The 25,742-nt window shown below is 40.5% G+C and overlaps 1 protein-coding gene across 2 annotated transcripts; it reads left to right on the top strand.

The window, feature by feature from the left end:
- Positions 1 to 165: 165 nt before the first annotated feature.
- SELL (selectin L) lies at positions 166 to 25,461 on the top strand. Of its 2 annotated transcripts, XM_004013677.6 has the most exons (9): positions 166 to 266; positions 1,281 to 1,362; positions 2,633 to 3,019; positions 4,436 to 4,543; positions 10,467 to 10,652; positions 12,109 to 12,294; positions 14,346 to 14,474; positions 18,898 to 18,916; positions 24,357 to 25,461. In XM_004013677.6, the coding sequence occupies exons 1-9, from the start codon at positions 264 to 266 to the stop codon at positions 24,373 to 24,375; spliced, it is 1,119 nt and encodes a 372-aa protein (XP_004013726.1). In that variant the 5' UTR covers positions 166 to 263; the 3' UTR covers positions 24,376 to 25,461. The 2 variants fall into 2 exon arrangements, with proteins under 2 accessions (XP_004013726.1, XP_012042636.1); XM_012187246.5 differs by lacking the exon at positions 4,436 to 4,543.
- Positions 25,462 to 25,742: the final 281 nt, after the last annotated feature.

Raw genomic sequence — 25,742 nt, 5'->3', positions numbered from 1 at the left:
GGATCAGCAGTTCTTGTTTTCTTAGGGTTGGTGTTAGAGCACAGACTAGGAAAGGGGTGGAGAAAGAGGTGCAGAGAGGTGGAGGAAGGGGAGGAAGAAGGGGAAGGGGAGGGTGTGAGCCTTGGTTAGAGATATGAAAGAAAGTAAGCCTTTCTGGGGACAGTGAGTGCAGTCTTCCTGCACACCCAGCCTTGGGCAAGGACCCAGAGACCTGTGGTGCTGAGCTGAGAGGCTGAAGGGCTGCAAAAGGACGGAGCAAAGCCATGGTAAGCTTTTCAGCCTAAAATATGTCCAGATGCTCAGATAGAACCTCGTCTTGGAATGCAGAGGCAGGTGGCAGAAGACAAGAAGCAGCACATTTATTTTTTGGTTTAAAAAAGCCAAAACTAAAATTGCTGAGTCTAAATTAAAAAGTGTTCCTAGAATCTCTCTTCCCACGTGTGCTGATTTCTTCTCCTTGACTTGTCTCTACTGAGGGTTCCTGAAGAAGTACTACAATCTTGCGGAAATTAGCACTCTTGTGACTGAACACTGACGCTATCTTGAGAATTGATACATTTCAGAAAATATGATGTAAAGATGTGAGGAAAACTTATGGTCTTGTCATTTGAGTTGCTCAAAATGTATTTCTGTTTAGTTGAGAAAAAATGAACTCCTTTCTTTTAGTAGTGTCTGTTTGGTTACCTACTTCTTTTAGGAATTTGGAGTACTGACCCATCATAGTTAAGTGTGAGTTTTTAATATTAAATCTAGACACTAATAGTTCATTAAGGACTAAGTAAGTAAGTGTTAGCTGCTCAATCGTGTGCAACTCTTTGCAACCCCATGGACTGCAGCCCGCCAGGCTCCTCTGTCCATGGGATTCTCCAGGCAAGAATACTGGAGAGGGTTGCCATTTTCTTCTCCAATTAAGGACCAAAGAACACTTAAAAAATATATGTACTATCACATAGCTTTATCTGACAGCTCAGCAGATAAGTAGATGCAAAAAGTTACTGAAATGTAGAAAAAAATATCAGAACAGCAGCAATAGCAACTTGAGGCTAAAATAGGAGAAAACAAAACAAAACAAAACAAAAAAAACAACTATACACCAGTTTTGAAGCAAATTTAACTCTACTTTTTCACCCATGTCTGAGAAATCTCTTACCTCAGACAAGGTTAGTAGGCATATGCGTTATACTTTGAACTTTGAGAAAGTTGTAAGTACCTCTTCAAGGTACCTGTAAAATGGTGATTTAGAGTATAAATCTGAGTAAACTTTTGTATTCTATTTGCAGCTATGTCCATGGAAATGTCAAAATGTTCAGAGGGGCTTGTGGAATGTCTTTAAACTGTGGGTCTGGATTATGCTCTGTTGCGGTATGTTATGATTTTTTTTTATATTGCTAAGCTTTTTAAAAAACATATGTTTAGTTTTTGGTAAATATCTACTGAGTGTACATAGGTAAAAGTGGCAGGTAAAAGTATTAGGTAGGTAGCTGCTAATTCTACCCTTTCTACAAACATCCCTTTTCTTCCTTTCACCTTTAATATTTCCTTCCCCAGAGAACTCCTAGCCTTGACCCAACTTTTGCTGCAGGGTTTATTCTATGACATGATTTATTCCTTAATCATAACTGTTTCCCAGTTCTCTGTACATTTTATATTTGTTTAATCTGATCAAGATTAATTATGTATTCTTTGCATCTGTTATTCCTTGCTCAGAGTCCTTAGGAAACTATAAAAATTGAATCTGTGTTTTCTTTGGTATTTCTCCATAGTATTTGCCCTACACAGTGAAAACTCAGCAAATGGTGATGGCTGTGAAAAGTTTCACCTTGTGCTATAATAGTGCTTTACTTAGATCATACCATGCTTAGAATGGCATGTATTATTATAGTGTCATTGTGTAATTATGTGTTTGTTTTGATTTCTTCAAAGCCCTCATATTTGAAGCACCCATGTGATTATTAAACACCATCAGCTGAGTATCTTTGTGTGTGTAACAAAATCTAAAATCAGTTTCATAATCCTACCTCATCTGGTTTTGTAAATTGTTCTTTTTCTATTTGTATATAAGTCTTGGACTGTCTGTTTTCCCAGAAGCAGCTCTTTCATGATAAAACATTATCTTTTTGATATAAAAGAGATTACTTCAAAGTGTGCCATTATTTCTGTTCTTATTTTACTTCTCCTTTAGAAACATAAATATTGGTCTTTAGGAAATTATCCCAGAATAAAAGAGTGGGCAGTAAATTTTAGAGTTATATGATATTGTAATTAAATTAACTTTAAATGATTGAGAGCCACTAAGAAATATGAATTTCTAGAATATGTTGGTTAAATTTTACTGGAAATAATTTTTGAGAAAAAACTAGTTTATGAAAATAAATCTAGAAAGCCACCAAATTCATCTAAAATAGAGCTATGAGCAAAAGTATTCCATATTATGGTGAAAAGTGATTGGAACTAGAAGTTCTAGGTTCTACTTCAGATCTGCAGATGACTAATTCCACAGCCTCAAGCAGGTAACTTACCTTCTTGAGGTGTCAGCTTCCTCATCTCTAAATGTCAGGATCAGCTTGGATTAGTTCTAGGTTCTTTTCAGCTATAACCATGCGGCTACACAATTCACGCTGATGTCTTTCAGATTTCTTTGCGCATCGTGGCACCGATTGCTGGACTTACCATTATTCTAAAAGACCCATGCCCTGGGAAGAGGCTAGAGCGTTCTGCAGGAGAAATTACACAGATTTAGTTGCCATACAAAACAAGGGAGAGATCGAATACCTGAATAAGACACTTCCCTTCAGTCGTACTTACTACTGGATTGGAATCCGGAAAGTAGAAGGGGTGTGGACTTGGGTGGGAACCAACAAATCTCTCACTGAAGAAGCAAAGAACTGGGGTGAAGGGGAGCCCAACAACAGGAAGAGTAAGGAGGACTGTGTGGAAATCTATATCAAGAGGATCAAAGACTCGGGGAAATGGAACGATGATGCCTGCCACAAAGCAAAGAGAGCCCTCTGCTACACAGGTAGGGACTGACCAGACTGCTGCCCTGCTCAGGGAGAGCAGAGTGCAGAGGACGAACGTGCTAACCCCATGGGAACCTGGGGCCACAGAGCAGCTGCTAGGGCATTCTGAAACAGGGCCAGTCCTCTAACTAAGCTTGAATCATGTCACTTCTGAGCATTTTTGGTGGGTGAGACTAGGCCCTATGCCCCAAATCTATCTGCCTGAATCAATTTACATTAAAATGACAAATCCATGTGGAAAGCAAGGAGGAAGAGCTAGACAGTGAGTGTCCCTGATAATAAGGCAGGGAAGCGGAAGCAGAGGGCCAAGAGCTGATGCTCACATCACTGTTTCCTCCTCATGAAGTAGGCTACTTGATGCTACGTGTTTCCTTTTTGGCCTAATCTTACAGTGCTCAGTCATGTCCCGCTCTTTGTGACCGCATGGACTGTATAGCCCATTAGGTTCCTCTGTCCATGGGCTAATCCAGGCAAGAGTATTGGAGTGGTTACCATTTCCTCCTCCAGGGGATCTTCCTGACCCAAGGATCGAACCCTCATCTCTGGCATCTCTTGCATTGGCAGGCAGATTCTTTACCACTGAGTCATCTGGGGAGCACTAATCTTATAGAATTCTATGTAATGAAACTTTGCAGTGTTTCATTATCTGTGGTATGTGAAAATTTCTGTAGAAACCATGGTGACAGTTCAAAAGTCATCAGTATTTTTCCAAGTTATTTTTAACAGTGAAACATTCATTCAGTCTCTTGCTCACTTGGACTCTCTACCCATTTAGCAGGGCTTCTTCCCAGGAGGTTCAGTGGTAAAGAATCTGCCTGCCAATGCAGAATACACAGGACTGGGGTTCAATCCTTGGGTCGAGAAGATCCCCTGGAGTAGGTAATGGCAACCCACTCCAGTATTCTTGCCTGGAAAATTCCATGGACAGAAGAGCCTCATGGGCTACAGTCTGTAGGGTCACAGAGTTGAACACGACTGAGCATGCACGTGCATACTAATTCAGTAAGTTCAGACTCTCTAATTTTTGTTCAGTACTTTCTATAATGAGAGGGATTGCCAAGCATACTACAGAAGTGATTGGGGTCAGGTTATCATTTAACTCACTTACTGCATCAAAAACAAAACAAAAAGAAATTTTAAGAGTTTCAATGTATATCACTGTTTCCCCTAAATGTTATAGAGTATTAGCTTCCGTAAATTCATTCTAAAAACAAATCTCTATGGCTGTATGACAACTATATTGTATAAATAAAAATTTTAGGATATGGTTTTTATGCAAAAGTGGTATGAATGTACAAATATACTTTTCCCTGTTTGTTAAAATAGTCACAGCCAAAAAGTTGTTTATGTCTAAAGAAATGACTAGGAGTACTAAAAAAGTATCCATCTAAAAATAACTTCTGACCCCTTTAAAGCTTCTTGTAAACCCTGGTCATGCAGCGGCCATGGACAATGTGTGGAAGTCATCAATAATTATACCTGCAGCTGTGATTTGGGGTACTACGGGCCCGAGTGTCAGTTTGGTAAGCTGCGTTTGTTTCTTTGTTTCTTCCTATGCAAAGTATTATAGTTTATGGAAGTTGGTTGGGGGAAAATGATACTAGCCATTCTGAGAAATGAGAAGTTTTGATCAGTAGGCCATGCTTGCACAATATTGTTACTTTTCCGTAAAGATTTCATAAGTCAGCATGAAGTTTCAATTCACTTCTCAGCAAGTCCTTTTGAGTGCCACAAGAGCATTGGCATTGGAATAAAAGCTGTAAGGATTACAATAATGAATCAGGCCTGATAGATTCTGGCTGTTAAGGAATGCATAAGCTAGTGAGCTTGTTGGATTCATTAGAACTCTGAATCTGAAAGAAACAATACCATTTATCATTAGGAGGCTGAATCACCCACCTTGCTTTTTACATTATCTTCAAGATCATGACAAAAGCAAGACCAAAAAGAAAAATTCACATGATGATATATAGTGTCTGTCAGGAAATAGAATAATAAATTCAACACATTGGCTGGCATTTTAGGGGATGAGGATAAATCTATTACAGATTCTTACCTTAAAGGATTTACAGTTAACTAGTGGAAATTATGGGTTTCCATGATGGCTCAGCAGTAGAGAATCTGCCTGCCAATGCAGGAAATTAGACAGGGGTTTGAGACCCTGGAAGAGGAAATGGCAACTCACTCCTGTATTCTTCTCTGGGAAATCCCATGGACAGGGGAGACTGGCAGGCTAGAGTCCATGGGGTCATAGAGAGTCAAATATGACATGGCAACTGAGCATGCACACAGTGGAAATTACACATGCTTATAATTTAATCTGATGGAAAGCCAGATATGCTGGAGGAAGCCTGTAAAGACTAAAAATTGCCAAATAAAAATCTCTAGCCTTTATTTGATAGTGAGAAACCACTTAGTATCTGAACACCAGAATTTAGGGCAATTATCTTAGAAACAGTGCATAAGATGGACCAGAGAACAAAAAAGAGAAGATGGGATGATAGAGAGCATCATTAGGAGTCCATTGAAATCATTCTGAGTCGTGGTGGTAGAAACAGAAAGGAAAGAATACATAGACTGAAAGACATGGAGTCTTTGACCTAGTCAACTCACTACTGAAAGAAACTTCAAGTCCTTTGATTGATATTGGTGAAGTTTCAAAACTATATTTGAAGTATCTGGTGAATAAAATAGAAAAATATAATAAGAAAAGAGCAGTGTATGCAATGAATAAGGAATTAAAGCCAAACAAATTTAAATGATCAACCAACTGGAACAGATCTGGCTCATTTCACTCAATTCCTAAGCCCTGACTTCTATCCAATACTTTATACTCACTCCATTTCTAAATTTTTAAAAATTATTATATCATCAGCATGCCCATTTCACTCCTTTTTGAACGTTGTATTCTTTTTTTTTTCTGTCTTGGTTTCCATCATACAACTCTTCCCTGGTTTTCTTTCTACCTATGATTGTTTCTCCTTGGGTTTCCTCATGGGCACTTACTCAAGCCCGTATATTTATTGTTATTTCTTATCTTCCATCTTTCATCCATTGCTCTTCTCGCTTTACATGTCCCCTTTGGTCAAACCTAGAAACTTCTGTGGATGCACACATCTATGTGGGCTTTGGACAGACAAATCTGTTTCCAGCCCTGAACTCCAAATATGCTAAGCATAATCTTTGGGGTGCCCCAAATATTGAAAAATCAATTTTCTCCAGCCAGCTTTCCTTTTTGTATTCCTTATCTCAGTGTGTGGTACCACCATTTATATGGGTACCCTGGTATAAAACTCTCTCACCTCCTCCTACATTTTTGCAAAGTAACACACTACTCATTTTTTATAATTTAATGTTTCTCCAACTTGTCTTCTACTTGTTAACTCTACACTATTGCCTTCATTATCTTCCTCCTAGATTATTGCAATAATTTCTGAGCTGAGTTCTACATCTTTAAATTAGCTCACCTCAAATATATTATTCATACTATAGGCAGTCTGATCAACTTAAAAAATCAAGTAAACATCACACATATGTGGCCATCCACCATTTAATTTCTACCTATCATTTGTCCCATAGGATGAAATCTGAACTCTGAACTCAAGGCATAGAATAATGCTTGATCTACAGTAGATACTCATTAAATTGATGAAAAGATAGGGGCATTTTGCCTTAGCACCTGTCTTTCTATCTAATCTCATCTCACATCATCCCTCCTCTTTCCTTCTAGTATTAACATCAAAATCCTTGTAGTCTTCCACACTTACCATATTGCTTTGTAGCTCATTGACTTGCTCATGGCTTCCTCATTTTGCACATGGATAAAATACATATTCAACTGGAAGATAACAGTTCAGGGGCCATTTCTATCTGGAAGTTTTCTTTGGATGCCAAGACAGGTTAAGCATCCCTATTCTGTGTTCCAATAGCTCCACATATTTGTTTCTTATTTATCTGGCATTTGTTGAAATCATCCATTTAGTTGTCTGCATGCCTCAGCAGACTGACAGCAACTTGGGATCAGTCAGTATTTTATTTATCACTGTATCTGTAAGATTGAGACTTAGGCACCTGCTTGTGGGCATGCACTTATATGGACAACATAAGTGACTTTCATTTGGACTTGTACTGTAGATGGAAAATACTAAAATTATTCTAATTTCTTGAATTCAATCTTCAATTCTTCATTTATTTCTTAAGAACAAGGTTAAAATGATAGCTCACATTTGATAAGGAATAAGACACAAGAGTTGCAATATTTGCCTAAATGATGTGGCAGGACCTAAAACATGAAGACTGAATTCCAAGTCTTAATTTAATCTATTATGCCACTGATGAGAGAAAGAAAGTAGACATACGTTCTGCAGAGGACTGTCAAAATCAGAAGAACCAAAGCTCTGGACCTGATCTACAGATATGAAGACAGAATGCAGGCTTAGATGCTTCCTAAAGCCTATGCCCCAACCAGCAACACTGAAGAAGCTGAAGTTGAATGGTACTATGAAGACCTACAAGACCTTTTAGAACCAACACCCAAAAAAGATGTCCTTTTCATTATAGGGGACTGGAATGCAAAAGTAGGAAGTCAAGAAACACCTGGAGTAACAGGCAAATTTGGCCCTGGAGTACGGAATGAAGCAGGGCAAAGGCTAATAGAGTTTTGCCAAGAAAATGCACTGGTCATAGCAAACACCCTCTTCCAACAACACAAGAGAAGACTCTACACATGGACATCACCAGATGGTCAACACTGAAATCAGATTGATTATATTCTCTGCAGCCAAAGATGGAGAAGCTTTATACAGTCAGCAAAAACAAGACTGGGAGCTGACTGTGGCTCAGATCATGAACTCTTTATTGCCAAATTCAGACTGAAATTGAAGAAAGCAGGGAAAACCGCTAGACCATTCAGGTATGACCTAAATCAAATTCCTTATGATTATACAGTGGACATAAGAAATAGATTTAAGGGACCGATCTGATAGATAGAGTGCCTGATGAACTATAGACGGAGATTCATGACATTGTACAGGAGACAGGGATCAAGACCATCCTCATGGAAAAGAAATGCAAAAAAGCAACATGGCTGTCTGGGGAGGCCTTACAAATAGCTGTGAAAAGAAGAGAAGTGAAAAGCAAAGGAGAAAAGGAAAGATATAAGCGTCTGAATGCAGAGTTCCAAAGAATACCAAGAAGAGATAAGAAAGCCTTCTTCAGTGATCAATACAAAGAAATAGAGGAAAACGACAGAATGGGAAAGACTAGAGCTCTCTTCAAGAAAATTAGAGATACCAAGGGAACATTTCATGCAAACATGGGCTTGATAAAGGACAGAAATGGTATGGACCTAACAGAAGCAGAAGATATTAAGAAGAGGTGGCAAGAATACTCAGAAGAACTGTACAAAAAGGATCTTCACAATCAAGATAATCATGATGATGTGATCACTCACCTAGAGCCAGACATCCTGGAATGTGAAGTCAAGTGGGCTTTAGAGAGCATCACTATGAACAAAGCTAGTGGAGGTGATGGAATTCCAGTTGAGCTATTTCAAATCCTGAAAGAAGATGCTGTGAAAGTGCTGCACTCAATACTCTAGCACATTTGGAAAACTCAGCAGTGGCCACAGGACTGGAAAAGGGCAGTTTTCATTCCAATCCCAAAGAAAAGTAGTGTCAAAGAATGCTCAAACTGCCGCACAATGGCACTCATCTCACATGCTAATAAAGTAATGCTCGAAATTCTCCAAGCCAGGCTTCAGCAATACGTGAACCGTGAACTTCCAGGTGTTCAAGCTGGTTTTAGAAAAGGCAGAGGAAACAGAGATCAAATTGCCAACATCCAGTGGATCATCGAAAAAACAAGAGAGTTCCAGAAAAACATCTATTTCTGCTTTATTGACTATGCCAAAGCCTTTGACTGTGTGGATCACAATAAACTGTGGAAAATTCTGAAAGAGATGGGAATACAGAGCACCTGACCTGCCTCTTTGGAAACCTATATGCAGGTCAGGAAGCAACAGTTAGAACTGGACGTGAAACAACAGACTGGTTCCAAATACGAAAAGGAGTACATCAAGGCTGTATATTGTCACCCTGTTTATTTAACTTCTATGCAGAGTACATCATGAGAAATGCTGGGCTGGAAGAAGCATAAGCTGGAATTAAGACTGCCGGGAGAAATATCAATAACCTCAGATATGCAGATGCCATCACCCTTATGACAGAAAATGAAAAGGAACTAAAAAGCCTTTTGATGAATGTGAAAGAGGAGAGGGAAAAAGTTGGCTTAAAGCTCAACATTCAGAAAACAAAGATCATGGCATCTTGTCCCATTACTTCATGGGAAATAGATGGGGAAATAGTGGAAACAGTGTCAGACTTTATTTTCTTGGGCTCCAAAATCACTGCAGATGGTGATTGCAGCCATGAAATTAAAAGACGCTTGCTTACTCCTTGGAAGAAAAGCTATGACCAACCTAGACAGCATATTAAAAAGCAGAGACATTACTTTGCCCACAAAGGTCCATCTAGTTAAGGCTATCGTTTTTCCAGTTGTCATATATGGATGCGAGTGTTGGACTCTGAAGAAAGCTGAGCGCCAAAGAATTGATGCCTTTGAACTGTGGTGTTGGAGAAGACTCTTGAGAGTCCCTTGGACTGCAAGGAGATCCACCAGTCCATCCTAAAGAAGATCAGTCCTGGGTGTTCATTGGAAGGACTGATGCTGAAGCTGAAACTCCAATACTTTGGCCACCTCATGAGAAGAGTTGACTCATCGGAAAAGACCCTGATGCTGGGAGGGATCGGGGGCAGGAGCAGAAGGGAACGAAAGAGGATGAGATAGCTGGATGGCTTCACCGACTTGATGGACATGAGTTCGGGCAAACTCCAGGAGTTGGTGATGGACAGGAAGGCCTGGCATGCTGCAATTCATGGGGTTGCAAAGAGTCAGACACAACTGAGCGACTGAACTGAATTGAACTGAACTGAAAGCTTTTATCTTCTCCCCTTGTAAAGAAGACAGTTATGGATACCCAGTCTTTCTGTGAACCTCCTACTTCCAACACTCTGGCATACTTAGGGTCTCTAATATGGCAGCTGTTTCCAAACTGAGCTGGTCATTCCCACTTAAACCTGTCTACATTTGAAAGTTCTCTGTCCAGGTAATGCCAAAGATAATAAGATTGTGTGCATGCAGATTAGCTAATATTTCATTGAAAGCTTCCTATGAACCAGACTTTAAATCCTTGACTTGCATTAAATTATTTAATTCCCAAACTCTGAGAAGTCAATACATTTATCATTATCCCTCTTTTATAGATAAAGAACCTAAAGCTGGAAGGATTAAATCACCTTGCTTAAAGATACTTGTTTATTAAGTATCAGAGCTAAGATTCAACCGGCTCATCAGGTCCTCTTAACTCTGTTTCTTTTCTCATTGAAGTGACTCAGTGTGTGCCTTTGGAGGCCCCAAAGCTGAGTACCATGACCTGTACTCACCCTTTGGGAAACTTCAGCTTCATGTCGCAGTGTGCCTTCAACTGCTCTAAGGGAACAGACATAATTGGGATTGAAGAAACCACTTGCGGACCATTTGGAAATTGGTCATCTCCAGAACCAACCTGTCAAGGTGAGCCTATGTTCATACCAGAGGCTTTATCACGGCAATCCTGGATTTATAAACTAAGAAAATGTGGCGGAGCCTTACTAAGAATTCTATGTCCTCTTTTGAAACATAATTTAACCTAACTTAGATTTTACCGTGATACTTTTCAAAGGGGTTATTTTTTTCTAATTTAAAAGAAAAACCACAAACAAAAAATAACAATCAATTATCTCTGAGACTATGTCACTATATATGTGCGTATATATATATATATATATATATATATATATACACACACTGTTCAGCAGAACAGTGTGGTTATACTGTATTTTTTATCTTATTTTTATTTTTCTCATTGCTATGGAATAATCAGTCTTGCTGAACTGCTGTTGAATTTTGATTGTTCTCCCTTTCAATAACCCCTTATTGTGGGGTGGTGGGGTTAGAGGTCTTTATTGATTGTTTTATTTGGTTTATTCTTAGAATCATGTTTTACCTTTCCTCCTCCATGTATTCTCAGGAGAATAGCAAATTCTGTGAAAAACAAACATACAATCTCTTGATTTTTTTTTTTTTCATTTGAAACATGGTGGTTTTTTTTTTTTTCTTTCTTATTTACTGTCAAGATCATCTCTTTAGGGGAAAAAAACTGGTGGTATCTAAACTTGTGAAGTTTTGATTACATATTCAACCTTTATGCTTTTGACTCACTAGTTTAAGTGGTTTAATTCTCGAAAAAACCATTCAATCATTTTTGAAATCATAGAACTAATTGACCAACCTGCTAAATTTTAAAAAATTTGAGGGACTTGCTTCAGAGAATGGCGGTGTTTTTCAAAACTTCTTGGACTGATGTTAGAACAGGTAAAGTGAAAGTGAAAGTGAAGTCGCTCAGTCGTGTCCGACTCTTTGCGACCCGGTGTACTGTAACCTACCAGGCCCCTCCATCTATGGGATTCTCCAGGCAAGAATACTGGAGTGGGTTGCTATTTTCTTCTCCAGGGGATCTTCCCAACCCAGGGATTGAACCCAGGTCTCCCGCATTGCAGGCAGACACTTTAACCTCTGAGCCACCAGGGAAGCCCAAAGGCAGGAAATTCTGTCTTTGTTGACAATGCACCATAAGAGCTCTTGAGGCCAAGGCCACATAGCATGGTGCTTCCAGAAGAGCTAGAGAGTTACCAGGGCTGGGGAAGCAACATGGAACAGCCAGCTCTCCCCACCTCTCCCCAACCCCACTGCTCCCCTCCCACCATGGGCTTTCTGGGTTCTCCTCATTCTACCTCTGACTCACCACTCTCCATCATTCTCAAGACAAGAAAGCCTGGAAGCACCATCAGAAGTAATTTCTAGAAATTAGAAATGTCTAGATTCATGTCAATGGTTCCCCAGTTAAGTTAGGCAGTTTGGCTAAAAGCTGTTCCTCACAGAAGGTCTCTGCTCAGAAATACTGATTTTTTTTTCTTCTTCTTCATTGAAGTGATTCAATGTGAGCCTCTAACAGAACCTGATTTGGGAACCATGGACTGTAATCACCCCCTTGTCGACTTTGGCTTTTCCTCCACGTGCACCTTCAGTTGTTCAGAAGAAGCTGAGTTAATTGGGGAGAAAAAAACTATCTGTGGATTGTCCGGAAATTGGTCCAGCCCTAGTCCAAAATGTCAAAGTGAGTAAGTTTGGCCCAATATGTTCAAGACTTAAAGAGGTATTTGATGAATAAGCACATGGTGGGAAAAAGTATTAAACTTTGAAGTTTTGTTGCTAAGACATATGTAGCTTAAAAAAAGATTCATACACATTGATTTACCATAAAATCTTTGGCTGCTCTTTCCTCTTCCTTCAATGACAGTGATTGCTTTTTTTACTTTTCAGCCAGTTCTCAACTCCTCCTCCCTTAACATCTAAACTCACTGTTTCTACTGACTTATTTCTTACACATTTTTCTATTCCAGTACAATCTTACTTCTCTGTTCAGTTCAGTTCAGTCGCTCAGTCGTGTCCGACTCTGCGACCCCATGAATCGCAGCACGCCAGGCCTCCCTGTCCATCACCAACTCCAGGAGTTCACTCAGACTCACGTCCATCGAGTCGGTAATGCCATCCAGCCATCTCATCCTCTGTCGTCCCCTTCTCCTCCTGCCCCCCTATCCCTCCCAGCATCAGAGTCTTTTCCAATGAGTCAACTCTTCGCATGAGGTAGCTAGCCTACTAAAATATCTCCACAAAAGTCACCAGTGACCACCTAATTCCCAAAGTAATGGATACTTCTCAATTATCACAAAGTTGATTCCTCCCAAATCTGTCTGTGCATAAGAACTGTGTCTTTCTCATCTCTGTATACCTTCCACCTGACACAGCTCCAGGCAATAGGTGCTATATTAATCCATGTTCAATTAGCATTTGACAGAACACTTACCCATGTCTGCCCCGACTACACCAATGAAAGAACGCTTTATTTTTGTCTTTTTTAAAGGCTCTATTTCTATTAGAGTATAAATGTTTTACAATGTTGTGTTAGTTTCTGCTATCCAACAACGTGAATCAGCTCTAAGTATACACATCTCCCCTCCCTCTCAGCCTCCCTTGAGCCACCCCATCCCACCCCTCTGGGTCACCATGGAGCACCGAGCTGAGCTCCATGTGCTATACAGCAGCTTCCCACTAGCTAGCTATTTACACATGGTAGTGTGAATACGCCAGTGCTACTCTCCCAATTCACCCCATGGCAGCAGTCCTTAAGTGGTAGGATCTGTAGAAGCTCACAGAGAAGCTGATCTCTCTGTGGTCTAGGGCCAGGAAGTGGGGTAGGGAGTTGGGGAGGTGGCATGAGGTCTTTGGAGGAGGACTGTACATCAGACTTATGGGGCATTTCCTTTAAAGGCTGGGCTAGTGTCTGCCTCCTTAACCTCCTACAGTCCATAGATGCAACCCTCTGGGAATTGCACCTCTTTTCCATTATACATTTGGGTGCGGGGATGAAAACACCTTGAAAGGGTTCATCAAAGTGATGTGAAGAATAAGGGACAGTCAGACCCTGTGCCAATATGCAAAAGTAAGTTTCTTCAACTGGTGGTATCAGAAGATAAATTTTTTCATATCAGTGTTTTTTCAATAAAGGTCCCCACATAAACTTAGTTCACCCTTATGAGAGGATATATAAATGTATCCTTTTATTGATTTGTGAAGGAAGTAGAGGGAAATGGTAGGAGTACAGCATTTAGAAGACAAATTAGTGCAAGTCCTCGGCGTGTAATTGTATGTGCCTGCATTTGCATAGCTGCTTCAAAGCCTTAATACTTTGCTTTGGTTGAAAAGTTACCTGGTTCAGATCACTGGCTTTTATTTTTTCTGTAGTTGTACTAGACTTTTTCGTTCTTCTCTGTGTTTGAGTCCTAGGCAGTGATCAAGATCATAGAGCTGAGTACAGTGATGACCACTTTTTACCAAAATATTTAGGTACATCTCCCAGGAATTCCATGACTCACAAATCTGAGGACTGAGATTCTGTAGGCATTGAGCCAGAAAAGCTAGTTTAGTCGTTGCTTCTGCCGTACACTCATCACGGGTTTTCCCAGGCCAGTTTCCTCATCTGTCTAATAGTGTCAAATGGACAATTATTAGAAGATGTAAGGAGGAAGAAAGTTTAATGTTTTGAAAAGACACTAAGGAAATAATGCTTGTGGGCTCATCTAAATGCGTTACTGATTTCTCTTTCAGAAGTAAACAGGACTATCTCAATAAACGAAGAGAGTGATTATAACCCCCTCTTCATCCCGGTGGCAGTCATGGTGACCGCATTCTTTGGGTTGGCATTTATCATTTGGCTGGCAAGGAGATTAAAAAAAAGTACGTGAGTTTACCTTCATGTAAAAATGGTACAACTTTCAAGTGGAAGAAAATGTACAAAGCCACAGAAAATTAAGTATGAGAGCTTTGACTAAAGCAGAATACCAAGTTCTGGGTTCTGTAAACATCAGTCCCTAGAGATGCATGAAGCAGCCCAGGACACACTCTGATTACAATAAGTTGACTAATTTTTTCTTTTCATCTGACAAGTCTTTTTAAAATGCCTACTATCTTCAAGTACCTGTTACTACCTGACCATCTTGCTAGGGTATTAACAGACAAATGAGAAATTGTAATGGTTTGCTATTATTTAATTCTTTAAAAAAGAATGTGTGATCTGGTCCTATAAGAGCCCACATGCTTTTGATTTCAGTGCAGTTCTACTAGGAAGTGAATTTAATGTCCCACAGGGTTTCCCAGGTGGCACAGTGGTAAAGAATCCACCTGCCAATGTTAAAAAAGGAGCAGATGCAGGTTTGATCCCTAGATTGGGAAGATACCTTGAAGTAGGCAGTGGAAACCCACTCCAGTATTCTTGCCTGGAGAATCTCATGGACAGAGGAGCCCAGTGGGCTACAGTGCATGTGGCTGCAAAGAATTGGACACGACTGAGCATGCAGGCAATGTTTTCAAAGCACTGCTCTCAAATACCCAACTTTGTCAAGAGTCAGACACTTGTCTGACTCCTAATGTGTGGGAGCTGTTGCATTGTCCCTTAGGGAAATCCCCACATTTTCTTCCCTGTGTCTATTCACCAAGGTCACAGGTTTAACCAAATGCACCCCATACTTATGCTTCCCCTCCACTCTGGACTGGAAAAGAAAAGATAATAAGGAGGACTGCCTCAAGAAGTTAGTGTCTGCTGCTTAGCATAGTAGGCAAAACACCATCAGTGAAGAACAGAAGCATCATTCTCTTCACTGCCCTTCGGAGTGTGTCCAAACCCTCAAGTGGAACCAACCTGCTGGTTATAGGCCCATAATCAGGCAAGTCTTGGGTATGTGCTCCCACATTTGGCCAAAGTCATCAGGCAGAAACATTCAAGATAATGATGAGTATAGACATTAGGCAGATTTAAAGATAACCCTGCTTCAACTTTAGGGGCCATCAATGACCTCAAAACAATGGCTAAACAACTTCTCTGCGTTACCTCTATGGGGTCAATTGAGTACCATTTAATTTCACTTCCATCAAATTAATTAGTATATATTATATTCCATGAGTATAGTATGTAAAGACTGCTATACCACCCATTCTCACTGCAAATGCCGGAATATTATCTGCCAATCCCTAATGGTCCTCTGGTATGATCTGATCTTTCATTCCAAACTGAAGACCAAGGGTGCTTGAGTGCTAAGTTGCTTCAGTCGTGTCTGACTCCTTGTGACCCCATGGACTGTAGCCCGCCAGGCTCCTCTGTCCATTGGATTCTCCAGGCAAGAATACTGGAGTGGGTTGTCATGCCCTTATCCAACTCAGGGATCAAACCTGCATTGCCTGCATCTCCTGCATTGACAGGTGGGTTCTTTACCACCAGCACCACCTGGGAAGCCCATACCAAGGGTACTAGATCAGTTTTGTAACCAACCCAGAAACACAATGGAAGGGGGTGCTCCTGGTGTACAAGAACTTCATTAACTGTAAAGTGAAGAGTCTTGAGCAGTTAAAGGGTCTCTGCTCCTGCTTTTGCAACTTCAGTTGAGACTGGATCCCACCATCTCATAGTACTATGCTATTTACTTAAATATTGCACTAAGGCAAGAGAAGAATGAGATTTTTCTCCTACTGTTGATTATCCTTTCCCTTAAGACTGAAAGCCTGTCTCACAATCATCCTTTCTTTCCTCCTTCTTTGGGTGACATTGGCAGAAGTGAGGTGGTAGAGAATAGATGGGGTAGTTAAGCTCTGCCCTCTGGGATAAGAGGGCTATTATTTAAATAACCACTAAGGATAGTGGGGCTGGAAGTTTCCTTAGTAAGGAGATATTCTCAAATGGCTAAATATTTCAACAAGTGCTAGTGGAATAAAAAAAAAACCAGAATTGAAGTGCATATTTAGTAGTGGGGTGCAGGAGGCAGGTTCTACCTAAGGCTGTGTTCTAACCAGATGAGAAAAGCAGTGGGGTTGTTTTTAATTATTCTTTTTTTTTTTACCTTGGAGTCATTTCTGTACAAGATCTCAAACTGATACCTTGAAAACTTCGTGCCCCCACTGTGGGAATCAGTGTGGGGCAAACAGGAAATAGATAACGGGCAGTTAGGGTAGTTACAGTTATGCCAACAAAAAGCACTAGCGAACAGAAGCCCTGAGAGATCACTGACTTTGTAGGGAAGTCAGGGCATCTTTAGTCTCACACTCAGTCGTCCTCATTGGTGAAATGCCTTCTGATATTGCTAACTCTCAAGTGACTTTATTTTCTAAAAAAGTTGAGCTGTTAGTTCTTGGAAAAAGAAATGTTTTTCCTGTAGAGACAATGATTATAAATGATGGATAGATTCCCAGGTTAAGCCCCTAGAGCTTTTCTAATACAATAGAGCTGATGCCTGTAAAAGAAGAAAGAGCAAAGCCAATAAATCTGCCTGCATCCAGTATTCATCAATCTGAGAACTGTATATAGGCTTTCGGGGTTCTGAAAGCTGGAAAAAAGGGACAAGTGAATATTTTGAGCAGAGTAGCTAATAAAATGACCAGTCTTGACCCCCATCCTATCCTCAGATAGATCTTCTGAACCTGTACTTTGGCCCCTGCCTGAGTTTTCTTAATATCCAGACTTCAGCTCCTTTATTTTTTTCCTAAGAAAGGAGTAAGGGTGGGCTCCAGAAACATGCTTCCGTGTGTATGGACTTGTCTAGAAATATATATATATTTTTCTCCTAACATCATCATTTTCTGATTAGTCAGCATCACTGGCCTTATTCAGTAAATGAGGAAACTGAGGCAGTGCTGTTTTTGACCATATCTCTAAAATTTCATATCACCAGGGGCTAGGGTCAGAGATCAGACTTCCATCAAAATATGCCCCTTAAAATAACTGGTCTTCAGATTAATGAGGCTCTATTTTTCTCCTCCTCCCCTCTGCCTCCCCCCTGAGAAGAATTTTCCACCTGAACCAACACACAGGTTGAGAACTGGGCACAAAACTGAACAGATGCCCCTTAGTTCCCTTTTTCTTGAAAAAGAAACTCTCTCAATAGGAACAGCTTGTTGCTCATGTATTGCTATGTGTTTCATTGTTCCTGAGAGAAAAATATATTTGTATGAAAATGAGCAGAATCTGAAATTCACTCAGATTTATTTCTCCCTGCTCAAATGCTTTTGGCTCATGTCACTGGCCTGCTAAATTTTGGAAGAAGTACTTAAAATAGCAATTTCTAACATTTTAAAAGTTTGAAACAAGAATTGAGCACTGTCTATGCTCTAGGCCCTGGCTTAAATAATTTGAGCATATTTTACCAACTCAGTGAGGAAAACAATTATCAGCCTCTTTCACAGATGAAGAAATGGTAGCTTAGAGAGAGAAAGTAGTTATTCAAAGACACACTTAAGTTGGCAAAAAGGGACCTGGACCCAGATTTCATCATCTAGTGCTCCAGCTTAACAGTCACAGAAATACATTGGCTCCTAGTGATATTTTTCCTCCTCAAAAAGCATTTTTTGCTTTTGTTTCCTCTGAAGCCTAACCCTGCAGTTTCATTCACTTGTTAATACTCTGCTTTTTTCAAAAAGAATGTAAGATAGTTTCTCAAACGCATTCAACACAGCAAATTAAAATTAGTTTAAAAATAAGAAAAAGAAGGTCAAGGTTTAGAATACCACAAATAAGTCAAAGCCAGGGACAAAGAGGCTTCAGATACACCTGTTTTCCTGCACCCAGCCAAAGGACACATAAGCAGTAATGCTATTCAGTATGTTTGTAAGATAAGAACACAATGGTTACATAGATGAGGCGTGTAGTTCCAACCACTGAGACCTGAGTGAAATTTCTCTTGCATATTCTCACAGAGAAGATGACATGAGGTGTAATGATACATATTCTTACAGTATTTGCAGCTGAGTCTCTTAGGGAAGACTCTGTAGGTAGGATGAGATGGCAGATCAGAATGGGTAAACATAAGAATGGATACATGGGGCCTTGATCATCAGACAGTTCAGACTAGCCTTCTGTCTTTATGAGCGGCATCAAGGATGAAATGGTGCTCTAAGAAGCATCTGCATTAATGGGTCTGTTCCGAATGAGTATCTACCAAAGCTCAAATGAGAACATTAAGCCAGGACCTCAAATCCCCTTAGACACCGATGAGGTCCACCTGACATAAGACTCTTCAAAAAATTGTTTTGAGATAGGGAATCTCCCTTCTCTTCTAAGTATAAAATAGAGAAATTGCCTATTTCTGCTGATACCATTTTTCTCTTCTATTTTTAGGTAAAAAGTCTCGGAGAAGGTAAGTTTGATCAGAAAGAAGTTTCTACATCTGTTGATCTGTTCTCTACCTCTGTGAGATACTTCCTGTTATAGCTAGAGACATTAACTCCTTAGTAGTTATTTACATGGGTTTCACAGGTGGCTCAGTGATAATGAATCCTCTTGCCAATGTGAGAGACGTAGACACAGGAGACGTGGGTTTGGTCCCTGGGTTGGGAAGAGCCCCCGGAGGAGGAAATGGCAACCCACTCTAGTGTTCTTGTCTGGAGACTAACATAGAGGAGCCTGATGGACTGCAGTCTATGGCTTTGCAAAGAGTCAGACATGACTGAGCAACTGAGCATGCAAGCCCACAGTTATTTACATGGGATCTCATCCAAATAAAGTTTCCAGACAAAGTAATAAATCTAATAACCTTCCTTAATAGCTGTCAGGTTTTTCAGTGCTAGTGGAGCTGAATGAATGAACAAGTACCACCCTATTAAGAAGGGACAGTTTATGTAAAGACAGCTTTTTCTGATTGCTTCAGAATTTTCTTTGTGGATTGGAAGCATTATGGTTTTTTTCTTCTTATCCTGACTGAACATGAGGGCAATGCTAAATATAGTATTCAGTGAACAATCAAGTCAACAAGGATTTATTTATTGAAAAACTAATGAATCCCAGGTTCTAAGAAAATGGTATAATTCCAGATCTGAGCCTGTAGCACCTAGTACAAGAGGGTAAAAGACCTCTGATAAGCACTGACCTTCAGAAATGTGGGAAAGGTGGGGAGCATTAATTCTACCTACAGCTTCCCCCAAAGAAGGGGAAGTTGTTTGATTTGGTCTTGAATCTCATATTTCTTCAATTGCAAAAACACATTCATATGAAAATACAAGGCCCCACCTGGCAGAAATGAAGACAACAAGACATTTCTCAGTTTCAGGGTTTGGTGAGTTGCTTTGAAATTTTAGGAAGGAAAGTATATGTCAAACGAACAACAGAGATGAGATTTTGGTGACAGACTAGGTGCCCAGCCAGACAACTGGGCTCCTTTTCAAATGCTGGAGGAAATGAAGCAAGATGGTCCCTGAGGAGGCTGGTTTCTTGTTCAGGCAACCATCCTACCAACCACAGATTGTTATTGAGAAGTTCTTAATAGTTTACTGAGCTGTAGCTTAGGGTACAAAAGAAAACCTGGGGAGACAGAGGGCAACAGAGGCTATTATAAAGTAATTTATAAGCCATACACAGGAGTATGGACTTGAGGTCATTGAGTTATTACTAACAGGGGTTGAAGCAGGTGAATGTCATGCTGAAATTTGCATCTTGGGAGGATCACTATCCATAAAGTTTGTAAACATGAGTTGAGTGAGTCTGAGGGCAAAGAACTGTTTTGGAGGCATTTGAAGTTATTAGGTTAAAGCCAATGATGCCTGTCTAGGGCAATAGCAATGAGGATGAGTTTGTGAGATAACTGGTGGTAGAATCAACTGACTGTGATTATTAATTGACTAAGAGAGAGAGAGAAGACTCAAATAAGTTGCCATGGTTCTGATCTGGGATCTGGTGGATGGTTACCATCTCTGTTTTATTATTTACTGAGATGGGAACACAAAAGAATGAGAAGTTTTGGAGGTGATGATCACAAGTTCAGTTTTGTACCTGTTAAGATTTAGGTGTCTGTGGTTCAACCACAGTTTGTTGGTTCTATCTGCCCGTTTCTTCTGCCTCAAAGGGGCAACCTTGGGGCAGAAGAAATGGATCTGGAGGTCCTCACATTACAGGAGGTAACCATATCTTAGGAACACGTACAGTCACCAAGGGAGTCTATACAGTGTGAGAATGGAAGAGGATGTGGGAGAGAGGATAGGAGCCAGAGGAAGGTCAATATCAACACGTCAGCTAAGGTAAAGGAGAACAGGGAGAGGCTGCCAGAAAGGTAGAAGAAAATGAGGAGAGTATGGGGTCATGATCCTAAGGAAAGCTGCTGCTGCTGCTAAGTCACTTCAGTCGTGTCCGACTCTGTGTGACCCCATAGACGGCAGCCCACCAGGCTCCCCCATCCCTGGGATTCTCAAGGCAAGAACACTGGAGTGGGTTGCCATTTCCTTCTCAAATGCGTGAAAGTGAAGAGTGAAAGTGAAGTCGCTCAGTCGTGTCCGACTCTTAGCGACCCCATGGACTGCAGCCTACCAGGCTTCTCTGTCCATGGGATTTTCCAGGCAAGAGTACTGGAGTGGGGTGCCATTGCCTTCTCCACCTAAGGAAAGTGGGAAATGAAAATGATTTCAAATACTGCAAGGAGAACCAGTAAGTTTCTACTAGATATAATAAGGGTATCAGTGGGGAAATTGTTTTCAGTGTTGAGCTCATGACGCAAGTCCTATAGCCAGGGGTTGAGGAATCAGTGGGGATGAAAATGTAGAGGCAGAATATATACATCATCTCTTTTATAAAACTTGGCTGGAAGGAGATGAGACGAGAGAGTCAGGAGGGGTAACAGGATGGGGACATAGGGCCCATGAAGTTTCTTTTATTGCCCTCCCTGTCTCTTGTTAGATAATGTAGATGGGAGTCCTTGACCCTTCTCTAGGCTGACCTCCCTGTCTCTGTGGGCAGGAAATCCACAAGATAGAAAGATTTTTTTCATGCTCATACCCACTGAGTGAAAGTCTTTTCTGGCCACAGGAACCACCTGTGTTTTAATTGCCACTAGATGGAAGCAGATCAATTTTTCAGATGTCTTTGAGGGGCAGAAAGAGATGTTGGCAGGAAGAGTATTAGCATTAAGTGAAGTTCCATATTAAGCTAATTGCCTTATTAAGTGCTTCACAGGTTTTTACAAGGAACCAATCAATAGCTGTTTATTAAAACACCTTTGTGTTGGGGAAATACTAGGCTTGACTGAGATACCAAAAGTAAATCCTTGTGCATGACCTCAGGGAGTTTATTATCTAGTTGAAAAGCTAAGGAGTGACAGCTCAGTCACGTCTGACTTTGTGACCCCATGAACTGTAGCCTGCCAGGTTCCTCTGTCCATTGAACTCTCCAGGCAAAAATACTGGAGTGGGTTGAGAAAATTAACAAATGTAGGAAAACAAATTCAGAAGAATGAAGGCAGAATATGGTAATGGTCAATTAATTCTGTATTGAAGACAAGACTTCTTCAATACAGAAGTATGGTGATTGCAGAAAACCTTATAGAGAAGCTGGAACCTGGGTTAGTTTTTGAAGGATAGATAGGATTTAGGGGTATGGACAGAAAGCAGGGAAGACAGTCTGGAGAGAAAATGATGTAGATGGCATGGTCCTGGGACTCTGAAAGCACATTCAGGGGCTATGAGTAGAGCTACCTGGAGCCCACAGTGTGGGCTGTGAATAGGAGCTGTGAACAGAAGTTGGAAGGAAAGGTTTGCTCCATCAACACAGGTCTTGAATGCTTTACCAGACATTCTATAAGGACCTAGCAGAGAAGAATTATTTGCCCAGATGCCTTGGGATGTTACAAATTTATTGGCCAAAATGACCACACAATCATAGAATTTTAGTTATGGAAAGGATTTTGATGTTCATACTCTCTTGATAATTGAGCTAATTAGCTTTCTTTTTCATTTATTTCTGCTCTGATCTTTATGATTTCTGTCCGTCTACTAACTTTGCGGTTTGTTCTTCTTTATCCAGTTGTTTTAGGTGTTAAGTCAGGTTGTCTATTTGATGGGGTTTTTTTTTGTTTGTTTGTTTCTTGAGGTAGGGTTGTATTGCTATAAACTTCCCCCTTAGAACTGCTTTTGCTGCATTCCATAGGCTTTGGGTCATCACGTTTTCATTGTCATTTGTTTCTAGGAATTTTTTTATTTCCCTTTTTATTAAATATCTTTCTTACAGTGCCTGAATTAGTGACAGAGTTAGTTACAATAATAACAGACATTTATCAACCATTAATTCCATGCTGTGCATTGTTCTGAGTGTCTTATATCATTAAAGGTTGCCTACAAGCCTGTGAATGTAGGTACTATTAATATTTCCATTTTAAAGTGGTGGGCCAATGAACTTAACTACCTGAGGTCACTGAATAAATGGCAGAGCTGAGATTTGCACCCATCTAGATCTAAAGACCATGATCTAGGTAACCCATCATGATCCGAAGATCTTAACATCCATGCTTCTAGAACTCAGGTCTCTTGACACCCAGGTTGGAGTTGTATTGGGTTGGCCAAAAAAGTTCATCTGAGTTTTTCCATAAGGTCTTACGGAAAAACCTAAGCGAACTTTTTGACCAACACAATAAGTCCCAGATACCCTCCTCCCCCCAGTGTTGTAAGTTTTTTGCACTGAAACCATTTTGTGATGACACTGAGGAAGGGTGGGGTGGCAGAGGTAGGATGTGTTTCTAAAACAAGCCAAAGGTAAAATGAACACTATCACACACAACACCGCCTATCAGTTTTTAAGTCCTTAAGCTAACCTGCATAGTCCTTTGTGCCGATTCCTATTAGCATTCGGTTGGTGAATGACTGACTCTTAGGGCATTTGTGGTTTCAATTCTTGCTGGGTTATTTTGACTCTTCTGCAAACTGGCTCTGTTTATCACCTCATTTGGTTTCTAGTGTCTAAATTCTGCCTGGTAAAAGCTACACCCAAGATACACAGGAAGATACGATGCCAACCTCAGAGGTGGGGGGGGGGGGGGTAGGGGGGGGGGGGGGATACGTGAAATTTTGTTTTCAGAAACATTTTTATCTCTGTAATTGGCAAGCGTGCTTGCAGCTGCTGAACTGTGGTTTACCCTGGCAGTTCATCATGAGAGCAGAGTCTCGGAATCTGGTTCTTCTTTTGAAGGGTGTTATTGAGACATACCCTATTTGGTTCTCCCTTGTTCTTTCCAAGAATAAGACAATTGTTTCACACGTACACAAGTGTCATTTTTTTTTTCTCACAAAACTAATCACCTCCTCAAATCATATCCCACCAGCATCAGGCCTTCAGAATCATGATTGTACTGCCTTTCATGAGTTTCAATTCTCTCTGATTTTTCTTTCCCTTGAAATATGTCTTATTCTACGTTTCTGACTTTCCACTGTTCGAATTCTATCAAAGTGCCCTTCATATTCATTAGATCTGAAGACAAAGTCTGTACCATCGACATTTCTCTCCGTGTGGGTTCTGAGGTCTGGCTGCTTTGAGCATTACCCGAGAGCTTGTTAGACACGCAGAACCTCAGGTCCCCCCAGACCTGAACAGGGTCTGTGTTTTAGCACCATGTCTGAGTGGTAAGCACCTGACATGGTGAGAAGCCTGGCTTTGGGGTTGACTTCTCATTCCTGTGCCTCATTGAATGTCTTGCATCTTGTAACTCATCTGAAATGTGGAGTTCCTTTACTTCTGACCTTTAGTGACATTTTTCTTTACCACCAACACTTTAAGTTTTGCAGTTTTTTGGTTTCTGAGTTTATTTTCTCTGGGTTTTCATTCAGCACGGTTGATGCCTATTAAACGACCTGCTCTGAAAGAAAATTCTTCGGATATGAAAGTGTCAGTGGATCCTTCAAATCCTCTCGTGAAGTTTTGCTGGTGGCATCTTCTACATTGAAGAGGAAATGTGTCTCTCCCAGAACAGCTGAAGAGTTTTCAACACGACCAGCTTCTCCTTCTGTCCCCTCTTTGCTCCATCTCCCACCCCTCAACTTTCAGCCTGAGGCGGGGAGTTTAATAGCTCAGCCTTTCATTCTTTTTTTCCATGGACTACCAAGACCATGGGAAAAAGGATTACTATGGAATGTAAATGCACTGATTTCATTCTCTCTCTTGATTCTGGCTTCCAGCTTCAATTCCATGCTGTGCCTGATGACATATACTTTTAAATCTAGTGAAAATTTGATACATATGCAAGTATAGGCTCACTTTTGTTACAGAACACACTGTATCTCGCTAGTCCTTCCAGTGTACTGTGGGGGCAGTTCATAAAATGATGTTACCCTTGCTTTCCAGCTCAAGTGGCACTGGGGATCTGCTCCAACTAGGAAAAGCCCTATTTGCAGTGTAGCCCCAGCCTCTATAATTAGAGGCCGTCCCATTTAACTGCCTCCAGTCGCCTGCCTTCTTCAGCTATCTCTCCTCAGTTGGCTCATTTCCACATATAGCAGCTCATGAGCACCAAACAAAAGAAGAGAAGAGAAAGCCTGCACTGTTGGTTTTATTTTTTAAATTATTTTTGGATTGGGGTTTTAATGTTTCTTTTTTATTAGCCCCATCCAGATGTTTCTCTTATGACCACTCATCACTAGAATGGCAGCTGCAGGCATCTCTTTGATGTCATACAGAAGAGCTAAAGCAAGTGGAAAGAGATGTCTCAACTCATGGTTGAAATGCCCCTCCTTCCTCACCCTCAATCCTCTTATGTATCCACCTCGATTCTATCTACTCTTTCTGATTCATCTCAGGCATCCCCCACCCTTACCACTGTTTTCATAACTAATCCTTAACTAGTCCAAACTGGAAATCTCCCCTTCCTGGCCTCCTACTACAAGATTAGTAACATGCATTTTTTTGTACTTAAATACAATTTTTTTTAAAATAAAATACTACCTAGTTTGTTATTTTTTAAATCAAATCCTAAGTGTGTTTTCTCCCCAGGGAATTTCTAACCCCCCTTTAGGCAGACACTGTGCCATGTCCCTGGAATGTCTCATTCATAACTTGGTGCTTAGTAAATGTGCATCAAATAAATCAGAAAGAGAATACAGTGTACTGTCAATATCAGTTACAGCAAACTCTTTCTCCATGGCATGTTATGACCCATACAGATACTCATCTAATGTCAAGGGCTTAATTCTTATAAGAGAATAGGCCCCTGTGTAAAA

This window comes from Ovis aries, chromosome 12 (assembly GCF_016772045.2).
Source record: "Ovis aries strain OAR_USU_Benz2616 breed Rambouillet chromosome 12, ARS-UI_Ramb_v3.0, whole genome shotgun sequence".
NCBI lineage: Eukaryota > Metazoa > Chordata > Mammalia > Artiodactyla > Bovidae > Ovis > Ovis aries.
Note: the sequence above shows the minus strand (reverse complement) of the source record. Positions and strands in the feature narration are given on the sequence as shown.

Bases quoted from the DNA above. Each gene is read 5' to 3' on its own strand.
- SELL (XM_004013677.6), top strand. The intron at 10,653-12,108 runs GTGAGCCTATGT...TCTTCATTGAAG, and splicing joins TCCAGAACCAACCTGTCAAG to TGATTCAATGTGAGCCTCTA. The intron at 12,295-14,345 runs GTGAGTAAGTTT...TTTCTCTTTCAG, and splicing joins CCCTAGTCCAAAATGTCAAA to AAGTAAACAGGACTATCTCA.